Source organism: Sorex fumeus, unplaced genomic scaffold (assembly GCF_029834395.1).
Source record: "Sorex fumeus unplaced genomic scaffold, SorFum_2.1 ptg000122l, whole genome shotgun sequence".
In the NCBI taxonomy this organism is placed as follows: domain Eukaryota; kingdom Metazoa; phylum Chordata; class Mammalia; order Eulipotyphla; family Soricidae; genus Sorex; species Sorex fumeus.
Window position 1 is genome coordinate 49,145,000 of NW_026606179.1, and position 25,122 is coordinate 49,170,121.

Sequence of the window (25,122 nt, forward strand, 5' to 3'; positions counted from 1 at the left end):
GACTTATCTGGTATCCTGGCCTCTCCAGACTGTGTCAATGGACAGGTCAATGCAATTGTCAGTTCAAGTCCAGAGTTAGGTGGGGAACCATTGAAGACTTTGGGGTAGACATGGTGGTCTGCTCCACAGAGAGGGCAGATAGGACCAAGAAAGAGTCAGAGGTTTGGGCACCTGATAAGGGATTGGAATAGGGTGTTGGACAGGTGGATAGAGGTGGGCCGCCCTGGAGGAAGGTGCCTGGGTAGAGCCTGGGTTTCTGTTATGAGACTCTAGGCAGAGAGAGGTCGTGCTCCTTAGCTGGGTCAGAGACGAAGACAGGCAGACGTGTCACGGCTCCGAGAAAGCTGTATCTGAGTTGGATACTTCGGGCCTCCAGGGGACGATGTCCTGATCGTTGAGTATCACAGTGTGGCCCTAAGGGAAGGATGAAACATTGCTACACTACGGAATTGGAGGGGGCGCTGCGTTTGGCGTGTACAGAATGGGGGCGGTGACACGGTGGCGGTATTGGACACGTGACCGCCTGGGCCGGTAGCACCGGCGCTCCTCGCACCGGCCCTCTGGGCCCCTGGAGTGGGTGGGGAGAGAGCGGATTTGACCCCTCGGGGTCGGCCCTCCGGCGCTCCCTCAGCCATTGGACAATTGAGCCGTCCGTCAAGGCCCGAGGAACCAATAAGAACTGAAAGAGGCTTCTTCCTCCGGAGTCGGGCTCGGCCCACGGGGTTACTTCAGGGAGACCCGGCTCGGAGAGCCGCCTCCGGGGCACTGTGCGCAGGCGTGGGGCTGACGGGACGGACCGGGCGGCCGCGGAGCGAGCTGGTGAGTTGGGGGTCCGAGGGAGCGGGCGCGGGGTTAGGGTACCTCTCACCTCTCCCCGCGCGGGCGCTCTCGGATCCGCGAGGGCGGGTCAGGTGATGGGGTGGAGAGCTGAGGAGCGAGAGAGAGGTGAGGGGGGCGGACCCGCGGCCGACTCGGAAGAGCGGGGCGCGCCGCCGCCGTCGTCCCCCCACTCGCGCGCGCCCGCCACGTGGGCTTGCAGACTCGCCGACACCCTTTGACTGTGCCCTGGGGTCCCCCGCACTGGGTGCTTTGGCCTTGGGAGCGCCCCCGGGAACTTGGCGCCCCGAAGGAAATCTATTCTTTCACTGGCTGGGAAAAACGGGGAGCCACCCCGGAGGGGCCCCGGAGCGCGCTCATCTGGGACGCGGTTGTCGCCCGGGCTCAGAAGAAGGGCAGACCTGGCGGGGCTGGGAGGCTGGCGCCCGAGTTCGAGCCTGTGGGTCTGAGGCTTGAACTTGAGACCCAGGTGTTTGTTTAGAGCTGCGAAATTGTCTGGGTCCGGGCGGCCGCAGACAGCCTTGCGTCAGGCACCCCGCGGGGAGGGACGGTCACCCTCTGTGCGCCATCACCCTCCGCTTCTGCCCCAGATTCTGGCTGTGGTGGCACCAGCTTCAGCCCGCGGTGCCGTGTCTCCCCCTCCCCCCCACCCCAAGCCCCCAACGACCAGACCTAGGGGGTACAGCCTTTATAAAGCCATCAGTGAACATGTGGGTCGCGCCCCGCCTCCCTGCTCACCCCAGAACATAGAAATAGAAAATAGAGCAGCTTTTTTTTTTTTTGTCTAAGGAAACATACCATTGGAGGCTGTGGAAGGTGCTAGGAGACTGTTTCCTTAATGCCTCTGCGGAGGCAGATTTCCAAACTTTTTTGGAAATCAGTTTGGCAACATAAGTCTCCACCCTTTGACCTACTGATTCCGCCTTTGGGAAGTAAGTAGGGAAAAGGTGGATACACAAAACAGTACAGTTTGGTGTTTTATGAGCAGGGAGCCAGTGGCAGTGACCTCCAAATCCCTCAGAAGAGAAAACAAGTTAGGTGGGTGGGCCAGTGGCACAACGATACCAGCTCTGACTACAGAAAACAGTTAAGTACATGGTGAATTGTTTGTGCCAACATTAGCTGTTACCTGTCAGTGAAATGCAATGTCATGAATAAAATGCTTTTGGGAAAAAATGTTTTTTTTTCAGAAGTGAGTATTTTTAAGGAATTAAATTAGAAATTTTCTTCAACTCATATTTTCAGATTTCAAACCCCCCCCCACCCACCACCTGTTTTTGCTGAAGGAACCGTTCTTTGCTGGCCTAGTTCCAGAATGTCAAGTCCTGTATCCTACTGGATCTTAAATTCTGCACGGAACAGCATTGCCACATTGCAAGGGGGCCGACGTTTATACTCCAAGTGTGCCTCAAATAGGAACAAGTCAAAATGGAGGCTTTTTTCCCAGGTACCAACCACCCTAATAAACGAGACTCCTGGGGGTAACTTGGTTCTGCCGAGAGCCTACAGACACACATCAACAGAGGAGGAGGATTTCCACTTGCAGCTCAGCCCAGAGCAGGTGAATGAAGTACTGCGAGCTGGAGAGTCAGCCCACAAGATTGCTGACCTTACTGGTGGTGTCCTGAATTCGGTGTTGCGGTTTGAGAGCAACCAGCTGGCTGCCAATTCTCCAGTGGAGGATCGGCAAGGGGTCGCCTCGTGCCTGCAGACACATGGGCTGATGTTTGGCATCTTTGACGGGCATGGTGGCCATGCATGCGCACAAGCAGTGAGTGAAAGGCTCTTCTCCTACATGGCAGTGTCCCTGATGTCCCAGCAGACCCTGGAGAAGATGGAGGATGCCATGGAGAGCATGAAGCCCTTGCTGCCCATCCTGCAGTGGCTCAAGCACCCAGGAGACAGTATCTATAAGGATGTCACATCAGTTCACCTCGATCACCTCCGGGTCTACTGGCAGGAGCTATTGGACCTACACATGGAAATGGGGCTGAACACAGAGGAGGCGCTCAAGTACTCCTTCCAGAGACTAGATTCTGACCTCTCTCTGGAAATCCAGGCTCCCTTGGAAGATGAGATGGCCAGAAATCTTTCCCTCCAGGTCGCTTTCTCTGGGGCAACAGCCTGCATGGCCCATGTGGATGGAGTTCATTTGCATGTGGCCAATGCAGGGGACTGCCGGGCCATCCTTGGTGTCCAGGAGGACAATGGCCTGTGGTCTTGTCTGCCACTCACCCAGGACCACAATGCCTGGAATGAAGCTGAGCTGGCACGCCTGAAACAGGAGCACCCGGAGTCAGAGCACCGGACAGTCATCATGGACAACAGGCTGTTGGGAGTCCTCATGCCCTGCAGGGCCTTCGGGGATGTGCAGCTGAAGTGGAGCAAAGAGCTGCAACGCAGTGTCCTGGAGAGGGGCTTTGACATTGAGGCCCTCAATATTTACCAGTTCACCCCCTCCCACTACTATACTCCACCCTACCTCACAGCGGAGCCAGAAGTCACATACCACAAACTGAGACCCCAGGACAAATTCCTGGTTCTGGCCTCCGATGGCCTGTGGGACATGCTAGATAACGAGGATGTGGTGAGACTGGTGGTAGAGCACCTGGCTGAAGCAGGTCGCCACAAACCAGACCTGGCGCAAGGACCCACTAACCTGGGGCTCATGCAGAGCCTGCTGCTGCAGAGGAAAGCCAAGGGGCTTCACGCTGCTGACCAGAATGCAGCCACACGCCTGATCAGACACGCTATCGGGAGCAACGAGTACGGGGAGCTGGATCCCGAGCGGCTGGCAGCGATGCTGACCTTGCCAGAGGACTTGGCCAGGATGTACAGGGATGATATCACTATCACTGTGGTGTATTTTAACTCAGACTCAATCGATACATTTTACAAGGGGGGTTAAGAGTCTCCCATCCTGTTGCCGAGATTAACGTAGTACTCTTCTAAAACATTTTCTCTTACTCTTAAAATTGACTTTTTAGAACTTACTAAAAGGGCAGGCAGATGTAGCTTGCTTAGTGACAGATTAACCTGAGGAAAAAAAAAAAGACCAGCAAAAAAGACTTAAAAATCATTAGCAGTCACTTTATGTTGTCTCTGTTTGGGTCACCTTTTCTATGCAGAGAGGTCAGAGCAAGAAGCCCATAGAACTGGCTTAGGCTCCTGGAGCCCAAGTCCTTTTACAAAGACACTCTTGTTAAACTATCAGCTGGGCCTTCAAAGACTAATTTTAACCATGATTCTGGGAATGTGAAGAACTCCAGGGACTTTTGAGGTCTTGCTGCCAAATCTGCAGACTTCATCATTTCTCAATTTATTATCAAGGATGACTACGAAATGGGAGGTTTTTAACTTTTTGAATTTTAAGACTTGGGTTTACAAAACATCTAGGACACTTTCCTATGCAATAGGTAACTTTTTCTGGTGATCACACTTGGGAAAACATTTTGTAATACTACATTCTGGTTCTGGTTTATTTAAAAATGGAACCCTCACACCCCCACTCAGGACTCATGTAAGCCTGCTTGGAAAGACTTAGCACTCAGAGTGAGAGGGGTCAGGCCTTCAGATCTAACGAAACGTGCGGCTTTTGGGTCACTTGTCTTCCTGCCTCCTCTGAACTTTGAAGCCGTGCTAGGAGGTAACTTCATCTGAGCCTTAACTCTGGGCCTTTTCTATATTCGTAGAATTTTGTGTGTGTGTGTGTGTGTGTGTGTGTGTGTGTGTGTGTGTGTGTGTGTGTGTTTAAGTGTATGAACTTTGTTACAGACGAGGCCTACAATTAATAGAATTTCTAACAGGTTTATTCAGAGCACTTGATCTTTCTGGTTATACGTCTCAAACGTTCTTCTATCTATTCATTCCACCTAACACTCCTCCCTCTGATCTGTGAAACTCCTTCACCCTGCATTTGTTCACTAGCAGTATTATCTAAAAAGAATCTTCCCATAGTTGCAGGGAAGGAGAAAAATGTGAAGGTATGTGGTAGCTGGGACAGGTGTTAGGTAGAACCGCCCTATGCAATGAATTGTGGGCTTAACGTTTGGTCTGATCTGTCCAGGGGAAAACAGGAGACTTGAAAACACTCGCTGACCAAGGACCTGTCAGTATCCTGAGAAGCAGGAGGGTAGAAGGAGGCAGAAGATTTAGCAAATGGGACACTTACCCTTAGACTGTGCTATCAATCACCTTTCTGCTCCTCAGGAGCTATACTTACTTCAGAAGCTGAAAGAAGACTGAAAAGGTGACCTGGAATGGTCACCGTGTTACTTGAAAATGAAACCATGTGAACCTCTCTGTGGGAGGTGGGAGTGAATTTCACATTCTCATGAATTGCTGTGACATTCATTTCAATAACCGAATACATACCCCTGAGTAGCATAATCCCATAAAACTGCACAGTTTTGTCTGACTGCACTACATTTTTTGATCCTTACCTCATCTCCTTCCTCTTCATGCATCCACTGAAAGAAAAGCCAAAAGTCAGGTTTGGCCTCGTTTTGGTCCATGTCCCTGTGATATCCATTCAAGCCTTGAGCTCCTTTTAGCAGAGCACCATTTCCCTGTACATTTCCCTGTACTTCTTTCCTAATAGGGCTTCATCTAAGACGTTTTCTTCTGGGTGCTTAATTAAGCCTTGATCCTTTTATCCGGAAGTCATTAATATTCCTTCTGATCCTTGAGATCTTAGAATGTGAACTACATGCTGCCATTCTGCTAGCATGGTTTGTTGCCAGAGCTGAGGATCGTGCTGTCTTCACCTCCTTTGTTCTTGATGCCGCCTAAGGCCTGGCACACCTGTGCAGCACTTACGGCTTCTGATTTGGAGCCTAGCATGGTTGTAAATGTATCTGATGAGTCGATCTTGAGACAACTGTGAGGGCACAGATTTCTCAGCTGTTTCACAAGCTGATCTGTGTTTTTTTTTTCTCTGCCTGACTGATTTCTTGCTGTCTGTGGTGTCTTGGTTGAAGAAAGGCCGGTTAATTGTCACCTTTACCACTGTGAATGCCGTCGGTGCTGTCCATGAAAGCTCCACGGAGCAATTCCCAGATAAACCCTAGAGTATTCTCTTGTGCAGTCCTGGGCCTTCCTGATGCCTTGGGTCTTGAGCAAACTGGGATGGGAGTGAGGAGGTAATTGTCAGGTCTTCCGAAGCATTTATCATCCCTTTCATGTTGAGATTTCATATTGAGACCTTTAAAATGAAGTGATAAAAAGTGAGATTGAACCCAATATCTTGGATGTAACTTTTTGGAGGGGGGAATACCTGGTAGTATTCAGGTGCCACACCCAACTTGGTGCTCAGAGATCACACCTATGGTGCTCAGGGACCACACAGTGCCAGGGACCACTCAGTGCTCAGGCCTCCTGCATGCAAAGCATGTACACTAGTCCTTTGAGCTATCTTCCCAGTCCCTTGGATCTAACTTTTGAATAAAATACGCTTTGATGCTTTAAATTGTGTATTTATCACTTAAGGTGAGAACTGGTGATACCAATATAAACAGCTCTCATTTCTGGGAGCTAGTCAAAAGGAGCGAAGGAGATGGTAATTAGGTATTTCAACTTAGAATCTATTTGTAACCCTTTAGCTAATTAGTTATAATGAAAACATAGACTTGGGGGCTGTTAATATGTAAACCTATTTTGCTTAGAAGTACAGTTGGCCTAAAAGAAAGAACTCTAGTATTGGGCTCAGTATGCAAAGTTCAGCTTAGACACAATTGAGCTGGCTCCCTCTGTCTACCACAGGGTGAAATAGAAACATCTTGAACTGGAGTTAGTTAATGAAGAGAATAATTGTGTGGAACAGAAGGTGCTCAGGGAGGAAGAGTCTGGCTTACTCTTGTGTCTCAGCCTCTGCTTACCTAGCTCTAGGGACAGCTTTTGAGAAGCTTAACTTCCCAGGTAGAAACAATATCCTGGGGCTGAGATGTTCTAGTTTCATCTTATAGTGGTTCATTTGTCTCAGAAAGTGACTCTTATCTGTGACAGAAAAGGCCCTGTGGAGGCTTGGAGCTGGCATTGACAAGATTGGTGGTACCCCATGGTAACATCGTGGGAGCTGCCTCCTAAACCTCCCTCATGGGAAACATGTTGAGGACTGCTGTGCACTCCCAAACAGACTAAGGCTCTGTCCCCTACCCCTTGGATATCTCACTTCTAATCCACCTTCTAGAAGATGCTGTTATGCATTCACTTGGAAAAATTAACCGTGTTATTTAATAATTATTGCTATTTGAGTTGCAAGCTATCTGCCAATGTTCATATTTGATAATGATTTTCTAACCATTAGATTTAAATAAATGTTATAAATAAAAGAGGCAAAATGAAGTTTGGTTTCTTATTTATTTATTTATTTATTGGGGTGCACTCCAGCAGTGCTCAGGGGTTATTTCTGGCTCTGCACTCAGGAATCACTCCTGGCGGACTAGGGGATCAAATCCAGGTTGGCCATGTGCAAGGCAAACACCCTACCTGCTGGACTATCGCTTTGGCCCCTAAAATTTTATTTCCTTTGATCTGAATACTAATTTTTTATAGTTCCTGACTGATAGTAGTCAATTTGTTTCACTCTCACTTTTCCTGGCCATGGAAGATTTCAGACTGTTTGAGTCCACACAAAAGAGAAACTGAAATTTAGGAGTGCTGTGAGCCGCTCAGGAAGTCCTGAGAGTTCACTGTGGGGCTAAGAGGAGGTGGGTAAGGCTAAAAGAAAAAGCCAGTGAAGGCTTTTGTTACCAGCGCCTCCAGGTACTCAGTGCTGGGGTTTCATTTAACAAAAGCTCCGGTGTATTTAATATTAAGTGCAGAACTTTTGGAAGGGCTGCTAGCTAAACAGTTGAAAACCACTTCATTCCACTGCCACCAGCTGAGTTAGTTTTGTTCCCTGGGTGTGATACAGACCAATTACAAGGCTTGCTCCAGGGGCTGCTGCTTGTGCCCACCCAGTGAGATCAGGAAATCCTGTGGTAAGGGCAGGTGTGGCAAATCTGGGTCTTAGGAGGGGCACACTTGGAAGAGGAGATGGTGGCAAGGGGAGTGTCTGATAAAGATAAGGAGGAGCTCTGAGACTTTTTTTTTAACTTGATAAAACAGGCCCAGAGGTTGAAAAACTTATCCCTGCCAAAAAGGTAAAGCCTGGATTTAAACCAAGTCCATAGTCCACACCCTTGTCCCTGGAGCTCTCAGAAAAAAAAAAAAAAGGGATAAGGAAACTTTCGATTTGCTCGAGCGGACCCAGTAACGTCTCCATTGGAGACTTTTGTTGTTACTGTGTCTGGCATATCGAATACTCTCAGTAGCTTGCCGGGCTCTCCGAGAGGGGCGGAGGAATCGAACTCGGGTCGGCCATGTTGGCCGCTTGTAAGGCGAACGCCCTACCCGCTGTGCCACAATTTTGGCCTGGGTGGGTGGAAATGACACAGAGAGGTAGATGGTGCTAAAAACAAACTAGAAGACTTCTTTTTTTTTTTAAATTCTTGGTTATTTCAGGGAATAAAACAAAGCTCTCTTGAAGCTGGATGTTCCTTTAGCTGTTACAAGCCAAGCTAGATATATTTAATGTATGCTTTCCAATTCCTTGTCATTTTGGAACCTAATAAAAATAGAGGGGAAACAAGAACTAAATTTTAAAAATTGAACCTTCAGGGAAGGATTCTTTAACTAGTGTTCCTTTCACCTTCAGAGTTTTTGTTCTTATTTTACTTTATGCTACTAAATGCCCCTGAGTGGGCATCTAGCCCACTGCAGGCAGCTCCATGTGGGATGGGTGAACCTTCCCTCATGGCTTGAGTGGGTGAGGGTGTCTTTGTTCCACTGGCCCAGGGCCTTGTCTGTACTACATGGAACATCACCTGAGGGAGGAACCAATGAGCCAGAATTCCTGCTCTCACTTCCCCTGGCAAGGGAATCTGTAGGTTGTTGCTGGCTAGCCCTCATCCCCTGGAAAAGTGGCCTATGGAGGGACTTGATCTCAGAATTTTAACTCTTCCAGTCTTTCTGGGATTCTGGAAAGCCTTCACTCGCCCACTCCACTTTCTCACTGCAGATGTACGGAAATGCCATTCAAAGTTGCAGTCAAAGTTAAGGGGAGTTAGCTGGTGTGACTGAGTGCACCGGAAGAACCTCTCAGGAGAACTCTGGGGTGCAAAGACCTCAGAAAGGACTACACACATGGGACTGGAGAGATAGCACAGCGGGTAGGGCATATGCCTTGCAAGCGGTCAACCTGGGTTCGATTCCCAGCATTTGGTGCTCTGAGCACTGCTAGGAGTAACTCCTGAGTGCAGAGCCAGGAGTAACCCCTGTGCATCGCCAGGTGTGACCCAAAAAGCAAAAAAAAAAAAAAAGAAAAGAAAAGAAAGAAAGAAAGGACTACATACATGGAAAGGGGAGTGCAGGACACAAAAAGCCTTCACCATCCCCCATTCTCGCATCCCCTGTGACCATGTGACCAAGGGATGTGCAGGTATCTTTGTTCTCCCACCCATCCCTGTAATAACAGGGTTGATTGTCCTGCTGATGTAGGATGAGTGAGGAGAGTGAAGGAGATGGAGGGAGGGGGTGGTGGAGGGATCCATAATCAAGGGAAGAACAGATGAAGAGAACCTGAAAAAGACAAGTCAGAAAAGAAATCTGTGAGTGGAGGTATGGAAGCAAGGAGAGGGGGTTCAGGTGTCTAGTACCAGAAAAGTCCTGGGTGTGCATGGACAGAAACGAACAATAAGCTAAAAGAGCCAAGGCCTTCCTGTGTTCTCTGGGCCCCAGCACGCACAGGTGGTGGGGTCGGGAAGAAAAAATGTTGTCTGTAAGCCAATCTGCTCCTTGGCTTGTCAATGAGGGGTTGGGAGGGCTGACCTGACACCGGGCTGCAGAATGGAGGGACTGGAAGCTCTGCCTGGTGGCTTGGCCACTGAATCTGAAGATGGCCTGTGAACACCGCAGAGGAGACCGTTTGCCAAGCTAGGTGTTTGATTGCAGTGTGGCTCATTTCCAGCATATATTTGATTTGGGTTGTGGGGGCACACCTGGCTATGCCAGGTGCAGTTATCGAGGAACCCTGAACCTCAGCAAACCATGCGCCGCAGCCCTTTATGTGACATCTGTGTTTTCCAATAGTTTCCCACCTCTTCACGCAAAAAAATGGCATCTGTGCGCCCCCCTTTGGCTGTGGGAGTCCAAGACACCATGTAAGGCAGGAGGCGGCCTCTAGGTGTCGCTGTCTGGCCGTGTTGGTGGCAGCTGCAACTGCAGCTGCAGCAACGCAGGGGCTTGAGTTCTGGGGTGAGGCTTGGAGATTCCTCGCCCAGCCAGCGGGGAACAGGGGGAACAGCCAGGAGCACATCCTTCAGGAAGCCTCACTACATCCTGGTCCTCCTTGGGGCTGGAACTTCCCATGTCACTTTGTCCTGCTGAGGTCCCAAGAGAGCAGGAATCAGATGGTGGGCACCAGAGGAGTGGGAGATGTACCCAGGCTCCCCCAAGGTGATGTTCCGCTCTGTGGCCTTACCCGCATCGCTGAACCCTTTCCCCTTCATACCACTTTGCTCCCCAAAGCACCAGCCGGTGTCTGCCATTACCCTCTCAGCTCCAGGGACATCTCCTTCCTGCCCTCTGCTTACCGCAGCCCCAAGTCGCAAGCCTCTTCCACATCTAGAGAACAGTCAGTGGCTCCCAGCACAGGATAGAGATGCCTCAAAGGTCTGCAGAGCATGCTCTGCACGTGGAGGCCCAGGTTTCATTCCCCTGTGCTGCATGGTTCTCCCTTCCCCTCCCCACACATACACACCAATTTTTCTGGGAGCAGCCCCTGAGTCTGAGCCCAGAGCAACTTCCAAGAATTACCAGATGTGGGGCTGGAGTGATAGCACAGAGGGTAGGGCATTTGCCTTGCATGTGGCCGACCCGGGTTAGATTCCCTGTATCCCCCAAGCACCACCAGGAGTAATTCCTGAGTGCATGAGCCAGGAGTAACCCCTGTGCAACGCTGGGTGTGACCCCCCCCCCAAAAAAAACAAACAAAAAAAAGAATTACCAGGTGTGTCCAAACAAACAACATTCCTCCCAGCACACACCGGCCTGTCTGCTGGCATGGCTCGGAATCCAGCCTGGCAGCCCATGACCCTCTGCACAGGTGCAAACTCCTCGCCTGCCCCTGAGGGTGCAGGAGCCTGTAGTCTCCAGGGGGAAAAGGAGCAAGACAGGACAAGGCCTTTAGCTTCTTCCACAATTGAAGGCACCCCTTCCAAGAATCAGTCCACCCCCTGACCACCTCTGGAATGAAGTCTGGAACTTTTCACCTTTTGTTCCTTGGCGTGTTTTTCAGGATGGCCATAGTCACACCTGACGGTGCTCAGGGATTATTCCTGGCTCTGTACTCGAGATCACTTCTGACAGTGTTCAAGGAACCTTCCAGGTGAAAGGTGACAATGTCTGGAGAGGAGGGACTGGATCTAGGGATAGTTGAAAGGCAGTTCTGACAGAAGGGCCTGGGTTTCTGCTGGGGTGATGGAGGAGACGGGTACAGGGTCAGAAAGAGGCTAGCGTGGGAGCTCCCGGGGATTAAGCCCCACAGTCATTAACCTTTGAGTGAGTTCAGAGGGTCAGGGCCCCAATAGCTGGCCACAAAGCATCCAGCTCACTCTAGAAGGCTGTGAGCCCTGACCGTGGAAGAGTCTATGCAGAATTGGAACCAAGACAAGTGCCATGAGAGTGGCTGTGATCGGATGGCCAGGAATTTGGGCAAGGCAGAATAGATACAGTCTGTCCCTGTTCCACTGTGCCTGCTTTCTTCAAGGGGCTCAGGCTTCCTCACATCGTGGGGTAGTTACATTTCTAAGGGGTTAGGTCAGGCCTCTGAGAGCAAATGTTAGGGGACATGGCAGAAGCATATAACCTCTTCTGACTTAGTTTGGGAAGAAAGACAGTTGATTTTTTGTTTGTTTATTTGTTTTGCTTCTTTGGGTCACACCCAGCGATGCTCAGGGGTTACTCCTGGCTCTGTACTCAGGAATCACTCTGGCAGTGATAGGGGATCATATGGGATGCCGGGGATCGAACCCGGGTCAACCATGTGCAAGGCAAATACCCTACCCGCTGTTCTATCTCTCCAGCACCAAGAAAGACAGTTGAGATGGTAAGATTTGGGCGAGAGAGATAGTATAGTGGGGAAGGGCACTTTCTTTACACACAGCCAACGTGGATTCGCTCTCTGGCACTGCATGTGGTACCCTGAGCCATATAGGAAGGCTCTCTAAGCTCAGAGACAAGAGTAAGCCCCAATTACAGCCAGGTGTGCCCCTCCAAAAAAGAGAGAAAAGTATACACAGAAATAGAGTGAATCATCAATGCCTCTTTTGCAAACCACAACACCCAAAAGGATATAGAGAACAAAGGGGAATGCCCTGCCACAGAGGCAGGGTGGGATGGGGGGGATGGGAGGTGAGAGGGATACTGGGATTTGTGATGGTGGGAAATGGGCACTGGTGGAGGGATGGGTATTTGATCATTGTATAATTGAAACCCAAGCACAAAATTTGTAAGTCTACAACTGTACCTCATGGTGTCTCACTAATAAAAATTTTTTTAAAAAGAGTGAATCAAATAATCAACCCAACTACACTATTGCATTACTTTGATTCCCCAGAGAAGCAGAAATAATAAGAATACGAAGGCTGAGAAGTCCTGTCTGGTGCCTGCAGACAGAGCTCAGGACAGTCAGAGCTATAGCTCCTGTCCGCACTGGAAGGCCCAAGAATCAGAGCAGCAAAAAAAGAAAAATTGCAGTCCAACTCCAAACATCCAAGAACTTGGACTGCTGAGAGATGCCTGAAGAAACGTCCCAGCCCACACAGAGGAAATGTGCCCGCAAGAGGGTGGATGATTGCTGCCTGCCCACCTACCCCTTTACCTCATTTTCTTGAAAAAACAAGGCACAGCTGGGTCCAGAGATTCTAATATCTACCCACAAACACACCCACAAACCTCTTTATCAGTGACCGAGGGCACCCTTTAGTTCAGTCAAGGAGACACACAAAATTAGCCATCCCAATTACCAGTTGGATTGGCCCAGTTATGAGAATTTTTCGGTCCTTGACTTTGTTGGTACCTGTGTCACAGCTGCAGAGCTCCGTTGCTAAAAGCAAGCCACTAAGGCCATCCCAGAATCAAGACCCCACATTTGGGGTGGTCAGAGAGATAGTCCAGTGGGTCGGATGCTTGCCTTGCAAGCAGCCAACTTGGTTCAATCCCCAGACAGAACTGTGCAACCTCCATGTTCTTACGGGGCCTCCTCACTGGTGTTCCAACCTCCTACCCTGCCCATTTAAGTTGTCCTTGTGTGTCTGATTTATTATTTTTTTTGGAGGGGGAGCTTTTTTGGTCACAGCCAGCAATGCTCAGAGGTTACTCCTGGTTCTTCACTCAGGAATTACTCGTGGTAGTGCTCAGGAGACCATATGGGATGCTGGGGATTGAACCCGGGTCAGCTGCATGAAAGGCAAATGCCCTACCCTCTGGCCCCCCATGTCCAATTTCTTTTTCTTGAAGACACAAGGCACAAGTGGGTCAATGACCTTTTTTCTCTTGAGGAGGGGTGTGGGTGGTGTGGCTGAACTATTTAAAGCAAATTCCAGACCATATGTCATTTCCAGCAGGATCTTTCAACAAGCACCCCTGAAAGAATGGATTATATTTTTTTTTTTAGGAAACAGAACCCAGGGCCTCATCCAGGAGAGGCTTATGCTCTGCCAGCAAGCCACCCGCTCGGGTCCAGGAATAGCTATTTGATTAAACCACTACCGTGCTGTTTTCAAGGAAAGTCTTGAAGCCGAGAGTCAGCCCAGCCAAAGTTAATGAGGCAAAAGGCTTAACAATTGACAAATTCAATAAAGAGCTGATTTTGTTGTATGGTTGGCTCTAGTTTTGTAAATGTGTGGAATCTCTTTTTAATTTGGGTTTTGGTTTTTTTGGGCCACACCTGGCAGTGCTTAGAGCTTACTCCTAGCTCTGTGCTCAGGGATCACTCCTGGCAGGACTCTGGGGCCATATGAGGTACTGGGGATCGAACCCAGTTTGGGCAGATGCAAGGCAAGCAACCTATCTGCTATACTATTGCTCTTGTCCCTGTTTGACATTTTTTATTTAAAAAAAAAAGGCTTCATCTCTGTCTTCCTGCCCTCTTTTAGTCAGAAAAATGTCTTAGTCCATCAATGCAATGCCTGGCCGAGTGTGACAGCACCCATGCTCTATCCTCACCTCCTGTCTTCCTCCACTCTGCCTCAGCCATCCCGATCTGCCTGCAGCCAAGCCCTCTACCCTGTGAACTGGGCACAGCAAGACTCAGTACAGTAGGATCAGAGCAATAATACAGCAGGGAGGGCGCTTGCCTTGCACGTGGCCAACCTGGGTTTGGTCGCTGGCGTTCCATATGGTTCCCCAAGCACCACCAGGAATGTTCTCTTTGCACAAGGTCAGGAATCAACTCTGCACTACTGAGTATGGCCCCAAAACAAAACAAAACAAACAAAAAAAGACAGTACAATAAAGAGGTCACTCGTGCTCTGCAGGTGCTATGTGGGCACTTACACCTGTTATTTCACGCAATCCTCAAACAACCTGGTGAGACAAGTCTCATCAGCCAGCTTTACCGATGATGAAACTGAGCCTTGAGGGGGGAAAATGAGGTGCCCAAGGTCCCCAAACTAGCAAATACTCAGCTGAGTTTCAAACCCCGAGGTCTCCAAAGCTTTCCCTTAATATTTATGCAATTTTGTTGAATATCTACTTATTAAAAAATAATGATAAACTGGGGAGCAGAGGCAACTGGGCACATTGGTGGGGGGAAGTGGACACTGGTGAAGGGATTGGTGTTGGAACATTGTACGCCTGAAACTCAATCATAAATAACTTTGTAATTCACAGTGATTCAATAATAATAATAATAATAATTAATAAATTATTAATTATAGGGGCTGGAGCGATAGCACAGTGGGTAGGGCGTTTGCCTTGCACGCAGCCAACATGGCCGACCTGAGTTCGATTCCTTCCCCCCTCTTGGAGAGCCCGCCAAGCTACCGAGAGTATCTCGCCCGCACGGCAGAGCCTGGCAAGCTACCCGTGATGTATTCGATATGCCAAACACAGTAACAACAAAATCTCCAATGGAGACGTTAGTGGGCCCGCTAGAGCAAATCGATGATCAACGGGAGGGCCTTTACTTTACTTACTTTAATTAATAAATAACACATTCCATCTGTTTCTCACAGATGAGAAGGGACTGCATAAAAGCTTTTTAGCAGAAGCTGGGGAGCACCTGTAAGATATAAATTCAATGAAGTGTGTGGCCCACTCTGAGGCGGGCCCTCTGCTTGGGACTGGGGAGAGCTGTGTGACTGTGACAAGGACAAAGTCTGGGAAAGGCCTTCCCTGTGTCCGCTGCCTGCCTGTTAGGGCAGGAGGGCAAGAGTAGCTGGCCTCTAGGGGGCACCCGCGAGCCACCTTGCTGGAGCAGACGCTAGCTTGCCTGTTCTAGTCTGGAGCAGCACCACATCCTTCGGCCCTCACATGGAACCACTGGTCCAGTTGGTTGAGAATTAGCAATGAATAACCCGCCAGACCTCCTGAGCATTGCTTGGGAGTTCCCCACCCCCACCCCCAAAATAAAACTGACCTAATGGGGTGCTATCTCACTGTCACTGTCCTCCTGTTGTTCATTGATTTGCTCGAGCGGGCCCAGTAACATTCTGAGAGTTGTTACTGTGTTTGGCATATCGAATACATCATGGGTAGCTTGTCAGGCTTTGCCGTGCAGGTGAGATACTTTCAATAGCTTGCCGGGTTTTCCGAGACAGGCGGAGGAATCGAATTTGGGTTGACCATGTCGGCCGCGTGCAAAGCAAACGCCCTACCCACTGTGCTATGTTCTCATCATTTGTGAGGAAGCTGCCAAATGTAAACACAGGAGGTGTGTGTGGCATGGGAAGTCGCAGACCAGACAGTGTATAGGGGGAGCCCCCCGCTGAAACTCTCCTTCCACCAGCTCCCTCGTGACTCGTCCCTTTGGCCAGGGGCCGCCGACAGAGGAGGGGACTGGGTTATATTGGGAAGGGGATGAGATCACCCCAAGGCTGGCTGTAACTTTTTCCACCCGGCTGGCTCGTAATTCTTGGCAGCAGCCTGCAAGGGGGGAGGGTGACATGCTCCCCTCCTGGGGCAGGAGAAGGTGCCAGAAGCTGCATAGTGCACAGGTGCGAGGCTCCAGTGAACACAAAGTGTCAGAGTGGGTTTGGGGCCCCCAGGACTCAGGAACCTACAAGAACTTTTTTCACAACAGATGAGTGTCCTGTCACACCCCAGGGACCCATGGGGCAGGTACCTCCCCTATTACAGAGGGCGACCACCAGGGTAAACTGAGCCAGACCCTGTGATGACTCGAGATTCCTCTTTGCAAGTCTGACTCTCCCGCTGTTTCTGGCCAAAGCCTGCATGGGGGGTGAGGAGGGGCCTTCTGCCCACAAGTAGTGTCCATCATACTCAATTGCCCACTAGCATCTGAGGTGCCTGTGAGCTGAGGATGGCTCCAGAGAGAATTCTGAGACACATTTGGGGACTAGGGGAGGGGTCCCTAGAGAGGATAGAGGGTCAGAGCCTTTTGTGCCCAGCTTTAATGGTCCAGGGCTGTGAGCTGGGACCTTAGTGCCCAAGGCCCTTCATACCCCACAGCAAATTGCAAGTGAGCACTGCGTGTGTTTGTGTGTGTTTTGGGGTGGGGGGGTCCCTGACTGAAACCTTATTGCGGAGCAGGGTCTGAGCAGAAACAGAATGAGCTGGAGTGTGCTCTCTTGCTTGTGGGTCTGGGCAGAGGGGCCTGTGATGTAAATTCTCCAGCTGGGTGGTGTTGATTCTGGAAAATTCCCAGCAGCGCTTTTGTGCCTAATTTGGCTCCTTCAGGTCAGAGGGGCAGTGACAGCCCCAGGCCAGACGCCTCTGGTGTGGCTCACAGCCTCTCCGAGCCCAGGCCCCCTGATGCTGGGCCAGCGGAAGTGAAATTAAAGTTCATGTACCTGCTGAGCAGAGTTCATCAGCTTCCCATAGTCCTTCCAACCCCTTGCCCCAAGATCTAGGATCATGGTCCCCCAACATTAGAGAAGGGAACTGGGGCTCAGAAAAGCCCCGTGACTTGGCTCAGGGCCAAGCTGAGCTCTCCCAACAGTCTGCACCTGATCCCCGAAAGGCAAGCTGAGGATGTTGCATCCCTCTGGACAGCGCGGGGCTGGCCCTGAGCCTGGGCTCTCAGAATATCACTGGTGGTTCTGGGCACAGATCACTGGCCAGCACCTGGGATCTATTTTTGTCCTTCGAGTAACATGGAAGCCTCACCTTGGACGGTAACTACTCTGGCAGGCGAGGGTGTCACACGTGGTCTCTGACCCCAACTGACCCTTCTGTCCTGCTGGGAAGTGACCCAGGTGACCCAGACAGAAAGGGATGTGGGGCTCAGCCACCCTGCCCCTCTCTCCCTGACCGGCCACTTCCCAGAACCTGGCTTTCTGTGCTGGTCCCTCTTTTTGGCTGCCCACACATTCCCCAACTCACACAGGCTGACCAGGGGTCTGAGAGTAGCTTCCTTAGTTAGCCCTCATGATCCATCATCAATATTTAGTTGTTTGAACAGTCATGAAAATGTTTTCTCAGATCAGAGAGAGAATACACAGATTGTCTTTGCCTTGCACATGGCTGACCCAGGTTTGACACCCCATATGGTCACCCAAGCACCACCAGGAGTGAGCCCTGAGCACCACTGTGTGTAGCTCCAAACTTCCACCACGCTCCCGCCCCCCAAAAAATAGGTGCTTGCCTTGATGTGGCCAGGGTCCTAGTTCCGTTCTCAGAAATACACATGGTCCCTTGAGCACTGCCAGGAGTCACTCCTGAGTGCTCAGTCAAGAATAACTTCTGAGTGCTACCAGGTATGGCCAAACCTCCCTACCTCATCCCCAATTAAAAAAAAAAAGAGGAGCTGAGGGGCTGGAACAATAGTAAAATGGGCAGGGTGTTTGCCTTGCATACCTCCAATATGGCTCCCTGAGCACCACCAGGAGTAATTCCTGAGTGCAGAGCCAGGAGTAACCCCTGAGCATAACTGGGTATGGCTGAAAAACATTATAAAAATAGAAACGATAAAATAATCAGTTATGTGATTCAATAAACACACTATTAAAAATTATTATGGTGTGATTTACCAACTTGTTCATAATATAGTTGTTTGGGGCATTTATTGTTCAAACCCCAATCCTATTACCAGCGTGACCTTCCCTCTACCAATGTCCTTGGTTTCCCCACCATCATTCCAGTCTGCCCCCTTGAAGGCGCAAACAAATATATTTTAAAATGTTCATTAACAGCATAAAGGCAAATGGAATTATCAGAACTTAGATCATTAAGAATAAATTTTTAATAATCTCACAATGATGTTAGTAAAGTCATTGTTTGAGGATCTGCTGTGCTAGTTAGTGCTAGCTGAGCCTCCTGTGTTACTGTTTAGGCTTATTGAACTTGGCAGGCTTATGCAATTTTCCCATCAGATTTGCAGTGGGCCTACTGGGCTGGTAGTGCTATGAAATTTGGAGGTGTTGTGCAGCCACATATGTGGCCATGCGGTCCAGGAGTTATAGATCTGGAACAATTTGATGGTCTGGCAGTTTAATGAGGATCATTAGGGAGCTGGGCTATTTCTGTGTTGGAGGGTGTCAGACATAGCTGACTGCTGTGCCATTAGGCAGAAAGGGGGATCTGTCCCCCTCTATTCCAAGGAGGTCCCAGGGTACTCAGTCTGGACCACTCTACCTGGGATCATTCCGCAGTCTCATGTTATTTGGGAGATGTGGTCTAAACACACAATTAAAAAAATCCCTCTCCCTTCCAGCCAAGGGAACAATCCTGTTTCTTTAGGTACCAGCCAGAGGGTTCTGGAATCCTAGTGCCGGGTCATGTGGAGATGGAGCATCTAGAACTTGACTTTTAGAGTCTGGAGCCCTGGCACCTCCAGGGCAGTCATATTGCTGGCCTGTGGGCACACCACAGATCCACTGAAAGGCAAAATGTAATCTCAGAGGACAAGGGCGCTAGGGCCATTATAGGGATGATCCCTGGAGAGAACCCCAAAGAGTCAGAGTACCCCGCATGCCAGCCAACTTGGAGGGGTCTTGTTTGTTTGAAATTGGGTGTATATGTACCCGCAGGGATGTTTTGATCTGTATTTTTCCTTTGGAGTATGTGAGGCACACACAGCAGTTCTCGGGGATTACTCCAGACTCTGTGCTCTGGCAGGGCTCAGGGGGCCATACGTGGTGCCGGAGATTGTATCTGGGTTGGCTGCATGCAAATTAGGGGCCCTAACCACTGTACTATCACTCTAGCTCCTGTGACCTGAATTTAGCAACAGAAGATAAATGTGTAGAAAAAAGGACAGAGGGGCTAGGGTGATAGTACAGCAGGTAGGGCACTCACCTTGCATGAGGCTAACCTGAATTCAATCCCCAGCATCCCATACAGTCCCCTGAGCTCACCAGGAGTGATTCCTTAGTGTAGAGCCAGGAGTCATATTTGAGTAATGCCGGGTGAGGTATGGCCCTTAAACAAAACAAAATGAAACAAAAAGACTAGAAGAAACCCTGATAAGAATGTCACCATAACAACAAAAACAAGAATGACTTAACTATGACAGTGACAGGAGGAGCTGTTCCCCCACAGTGACTAAACCCAGGGTCTTGCACCTGTAGGCATGAGTTCTACCCCTGAACCACCTCTCAACCCTATTATGATATTTCCATTTTTCTGTATTATGATGTCAGGAATCTGATTCAGCATCTCATACTTGTGAGACATCTGCTATAGTATTGAGTCCAATCCTGAGTCTTATTTCCACTTTGAGTTAGGCAGGGGGGCGGGGGCGGGTCAGTTATGTGCAGTCCCTATGCCAAGTAGGGGCTCAAGGAAATAGCTTAGAAGACTGAAGGAGATGGGCAGGAAGGTCAGTCCCTGCTGTGCTCTGGTGGCTCCCAGTGGTGCTCGGGGTGCCATGCAGTGTCGGGGCTTAAACCCAGGTCTATTGCATGCAGAACATGTACTCAGTCCACTGAGCTATCTGTCTCTTTGGCCCTGGAGCATTTATCCTGCATGCACAAGGCCCTGAGGTATACCGCATGGCCCCTTGAGCATTGCCGGGTGTAGTCCTGGTGGTACCTGAGCACCATGAAGAGAAACTGCCCCCTGAAGAAAAGTGAAAAAGGCCCATTCCTGTCCAGGAGATGATGGCAGTGGCATACAAATCTGATTCTGCCTCTGCAGCTTCCCTGGAGGTGGGCAGAAGAAGCCCCAGACTGGGCGCACGGGGGATGCTGCCAGCAGTGCTGGGTGTGTGAGGGCATGACTGGTCCCCTCGGGGATACCTTCAGGGAGCTGGCCAGGCCTACTGAGCTGACTCCAGCCCCCGCTTGGCCTTACTCTTCTAGGCATTGAGGCCCGAAATAGCAGCTGCTCGAGAGCTGACAATCAAAGGGCAGCTAAAAAAAGTCCCCAGTCTGGGCTCTGTCGCGCACGGCTCAGAGGACCTATTTTTGGGGAGAGGGTGCCGACATGCCAATGGAAAATCCATGGGGTGAGTGTCTCCAAGGTGGTTGAACCACGTGCCCTCTCCTCATCCCAGTCCCCATACCCTAGTACGTGTGCAAATGCATGCACGGGCGCGTGCGCGTACGCACACACACACACACGCACATGCACACAAGCACAAACACACGTGTGTGCGCGCACACACACACACACACAGAGTCCATAACCCACCTTCTCCATGCTTAGAACTTGCCATCCCTACAAAAATCCAGGAAACAGATGAGAAAAGGAAAATTGAGAAATTTGTCCAAAATCATACAGTTAGGACGTGGGCAGGCTGGGTGCCAGTCTGTATTCCTGAGGCTCACAATGCAGTTCTCCCCACGAGGTAGTTTGTGCCTATGGTGTCACTGAGGAAACCAGCACATTGTCTTCCAGGGCATGGGAAACCATAGAACATTCTGTGTTGGACTGGGTAGAAAACTGAGGGTGACCTGACAGGTTGACTATGTGCAAAGAAACCCTACTGGAGGGGCCAGAGCGATAGTATATCAGGTAGGGCGCTTGCCTTTCACGTGACCTACCTGTCTCCAGCACCCCATATGGTCCCCTGAGCCTGCCAGGAGTGATCCCTGAGTATAAAGCCAGGAGTAAGCCCTGAGCACTGCCAGGTACAGCCAAAAGTAGAACAAAACAAACAAAATCACAAAATCCCAGGATCAGTTCTGATGGGACAGTTCCCTGGATGAACAAGAAACAGCTGTGCAGGCCTTGTCCTGGGTGAGCCCAGTGTTCCCTCTGTCCCTGTACTCCCCCCTCCTTAGCCCCCCAAGCCTGCCAGCCGCTGCCAAGTTTCCAGGGAATGTGTCAGATAAGGGCCTGGTGCTCATGACCACCTCCCAGCCAGCCACTATCTCCAAGCCTGCCACCACCGCCAGGTGGGTAAGAATAGCCTTGGTCCCCGTGAGCGGGCACCACCCAGGACAACCCAGCAGCCGCCCAATCTCAGGTCCTCAGGGCGAGGTCAAGGCTGTGCTGCCCCACCCCACCCCCACCCAGCCCTCAGCACTTCGTGGGAAAGGGCCAAGCCGCATCTCAGTGGAGGGTCTGAAGGCAGTGCTGGGCCTTGTGGCTCCTTGCATGAGCCCTGTCTTCCCCAGTGGAGCTGTGTGACCTGGAACTGGACCCTGGCCCTCTTTGGGACCCTGAAGGATGGTGGACAGACAGCTCGGCCTCTCAGGGGTGAGGGCTGTAGCCCAGCCTGGCTCTTCACTGGCCCTCAGGCCCTCATGGCTGTCACCCCCCACCCCCGGGACATGTGGACCGGGTGGGAAATGATAGGGTGGGAGTGGTGATCCTGGGCAGGAGTGAGGCTGAACCTGTCGGAGGCTCCCTGTGGGAGGTGGTGCTGTGGCGTGTGTGAGGGTGGCTGTCTCACTCTGAGGGAAGAGGCTGTTGTCATGGAAACCACAGTGAGCGTCACTATGTCACCGGAAGATGCAGGAGACATGTGTACAGGTCGTACGTCAGTGCGACACTGACGGTAATCTAGAGCCCCAAGGCCTGTCCCCACGTCAGCAGCCCCTGTAGCTCACGGCCTGACTCACCGAGGCCCATCTCCCCACCTCCTGAGCCCTCTGCTTCCAGCCCCTCGCCTCCTCAAGTCCCCCATTTTCAGGTGACTTCTCCTTGACCCTCACCCCTACCTCACCCTGGTCCCCTGTGATGACCCCAAGGGAGTCCCAGGCAGTAGTCAGGAAAAGTCAGGGAAGGGAAAAAAGGAGGATCTAGGGAGCTCCTGGCACCCCCACCTTGTGCTACAGCATCATGAACACTAGATTTGGCCTGTACCCACCCCCATACACACACACAAATACACACATGTGACTCTGTGACCCCAGAGTCCTTTGTGTCTTCCTGAGTTCCCAGGAACCCTCTGTGGAAATGTTGCAGCAGAAGCATATCTGGAAGTGAGATCCCAGGAAGAACAATCAGCCCTGAGGCCCGGGCTGGAGTCCCAGGGAGCAGAGGGGCCGGGTGGGGCTGGGTCTCTCAGGGCCCAAGCCTGTGTGAGGGCCAGATCGACCTCTGGACCTCGCGCTTCAAGAGCCCTAATCGCTGAGGGTGGAAAAAGTTTAAAAATATCCTCATGTTTACATTCCTCCCAGGCCTGCCTCAGTGCTGGGGCTCTTTGATCTGGCCCGGGGCCTCTGCAGGGTCCTGGGAGATGGGGCACACAAGCCCCCTGTGGGGCCAGGCTGCGCCTCTTCCCAGCCCCACCCCTGTGAAGCCCCTTCACAGAGCTGACCAGCAGCCCAGGCCGGAGGGGCTCCAGGCTCGCTCAGCCAGGCCCAGCTAGGTCCCCTCCGGACTCTGCGTCTCTCCTCCTGAGAGAGACCACCCCAACCCAACCATTAGATTCCTCTGTGGAATGGTGCAGAGACTCCCCATAGCATCTCAGCGAAACCAGGCCCTGTGTATTGTGTGCACCTGACTCCAGAATGGCCACAGTCGGAGCTCCCTGGGACCTGGAGACTCAAGGAAGAAGCTCTCAAACTAGGACTGGTGCCTCATGTGCCCTGGCATCCTGGTATCTACTCTTTCCTTTGGCACCCCACCGGCTTGGTAACCCATCTATCCATCTTTCTGTCTACCCATCCCTTCCACCCATATACCATCTATCCATTCAGACACCCACACACCTGCCATCCATCCTCTCAGCCATTCACCCATTTAACCACCTTGAATCCACCCGCTTACCCCACCTACCCATCTACCATCTACCACTCAGACATCCATCCATCCACCTACTCATTGACCCACTACCATCCACCCACCCACCCACTTGTCCACCCATTAACTTGTCTACTACCTACCCACTGATCCACCTACCAGTCCATCCATCCATCCATCCATCCATCCATCCATCCATCCATCTGTCCATCCAATCCATCCATCCATCTACCCACCCACCCATCCATCCACTCATGCCACTCATCTACCTATTAATCCATACACCCACCTACCCACTGACCCACCTACCATCCACCTGCCTATTCTCCAAGTCACCCACCCACTTCATCCATTGACCCACCTACCCATCCATTAGGCTATCCACCCACCTATCCATCCAGAATGATGACCCAGAGTAGAACGGGGTAATTCATTGCAGGGTCTGAGCTTGGAAGCTGTGGCTCATTGGCTTAGTGAACTGGGGAAACTGGCTCCACCTCTTTACCACGCACGCTCCTGCTTTACATAAAGAAGCCCAGGCCCTTCTGCAGTCCCCTGAGAGCAGAGACCAGTGGACGGACATGTGGAGGGGAATCGTGGCCATCTGCTTCCACCTTGGTTTCCGGTTCCCAGACTCCCTGCTCCAGTCCTTGAACACCCTGACTGTTTAGGTCCTCTGCTGGGCGAGTAGAGCCAGTGCTCCCACCATAGGCTGTGGGAAGAGCTGATGAATTGCTGCATTCAATTGTCTTTGACCCCTAAGGCCTGGGTGGATGCAGGCCGAGTAGAGGCTCCTGGGAGTGTTGAATTCTGGGAGCATGGGAGTCAGTGTATGTCTCTGTGTATGTGAGTGTGTGAGTGGTGAGTGTGTGTGTGGGGGGGGGGGGCGGGGTGTTCTTGTGTCCATCCTGGGCTGGAGATTCTGACTGAATCTCCCAGCCACCATCCCCCTGCCCAGGCCAACAGGATGCCCACCCCATCTCCCCTGGTGGAGGTTGGCCCCCATCCCACAGAATCTGCCAATAGTGGAGAGATTATCTCCTGAAAACAGGGCTTGGGCTCCACCAAGTTTGTTCCCAGACTCCCGCTGTGATTTACCATCATCAGCTCAGTGCCCTTAGGGCAGCCAAGCCCACCCTGACTCCCCAGAGACCCCCTGGGGTGCAAGTGCAGGGACCAAGGACGTGCCTGAGGTCTTCCAGGGTGAGGAGCTGTGGCCAGCTGGACTGTGCTCAGGGCTCCACAGGACACTAGCAACATGGTTGAATGTTCAACCTGAGAAAGGGATTCCTCTGGGTGGAGGCAGCTCAGGTGAGCTCTGGGGGTCCTTGTGCCAACTGTAAGTGCCATGGGAACCGCACTGGGCTGAGTCACTGCTCCCCGGCCTCGCGTCCCCTCAAGAAGCCTCAAGGAGTCTCTGGAAGCTCCCCGCACCAGCCCAAGATGAGGACCCCCATAGCAAAGATGATAGCCAGGAAATCACACAGAAGACAACTCGTCCCCAGCTATCCCCTGGACAGGGAACCAGCCCGGCCTGTAACAGGGGCTCTTTGCATGCTGATGACTTACCTACCTCACTCTGGCCTCACCCTGTCCCCAGTACCCACCCCAAGGGACCAGATCCTTTCAGCGGCATCAGTTGGACACAGGGAATACACACACACACACACACACACACACACACACACGTACATGGACACGGTGTGCAGTCCTGGGGCCCAGCCCAGCCCTGAGGCCTTTATTATCCATCTGACAAATGCCATTTGGATGCACCCCCTGGGCACCCAGAAAGTCAGTATTTAGGCTCTGAAGACACATCAGTACAATGTGGCCACTAGCCCAGGGCAGGTGACAAGTGCTCTAGCTTGGCCCCTGTGCATTTAGGATGCAGGGCTCTCTCCCATGGATTCAGGTGGAGATGCTCCGTGT

At 51.2% G+C, this 25,122-nt stretch overlaps 1 protein-coding gene across 1 annotated transcript; it reads left to right on the forward strand.

Moving 5' to 3' along the window:
• The first annotated feature begins 773 nt into the window (after window positions 1–773).
• On the forward strand, window positions 774–5,914 carry PDP2 (pyruvate dehydrogenase phosphatase catalytic subunit 2). Its single transcript, XM_056136020.1, has 2 exons — window positions 774–819; window positions 2,083–5,914. The coding sequence occupies exon 2, from the start codon at window positions 2,153–2,155 to the stop codon at window positions 3,743–3,745; it is 1,593 nt and encodes a 530-aa protein (XP_055991995.1). The 5' UTR covers window positions 774–819; window positions 2,083–2,152; the 3' UTR covers window positions 3,746–5,914.
• Window positions 5,915–25,122: the final 19,208 nt, after the last annotated feature.

Bases quoted from the DNA above. Each gene is read 5' to 3' on its own strand.
- PDP2 (XM_056136020.1), top strand. From the start codon at position 2,153: ATGTCAAGTCCTGTATCCTACTGGATCTTAAATTCTGCACGGAACAGC.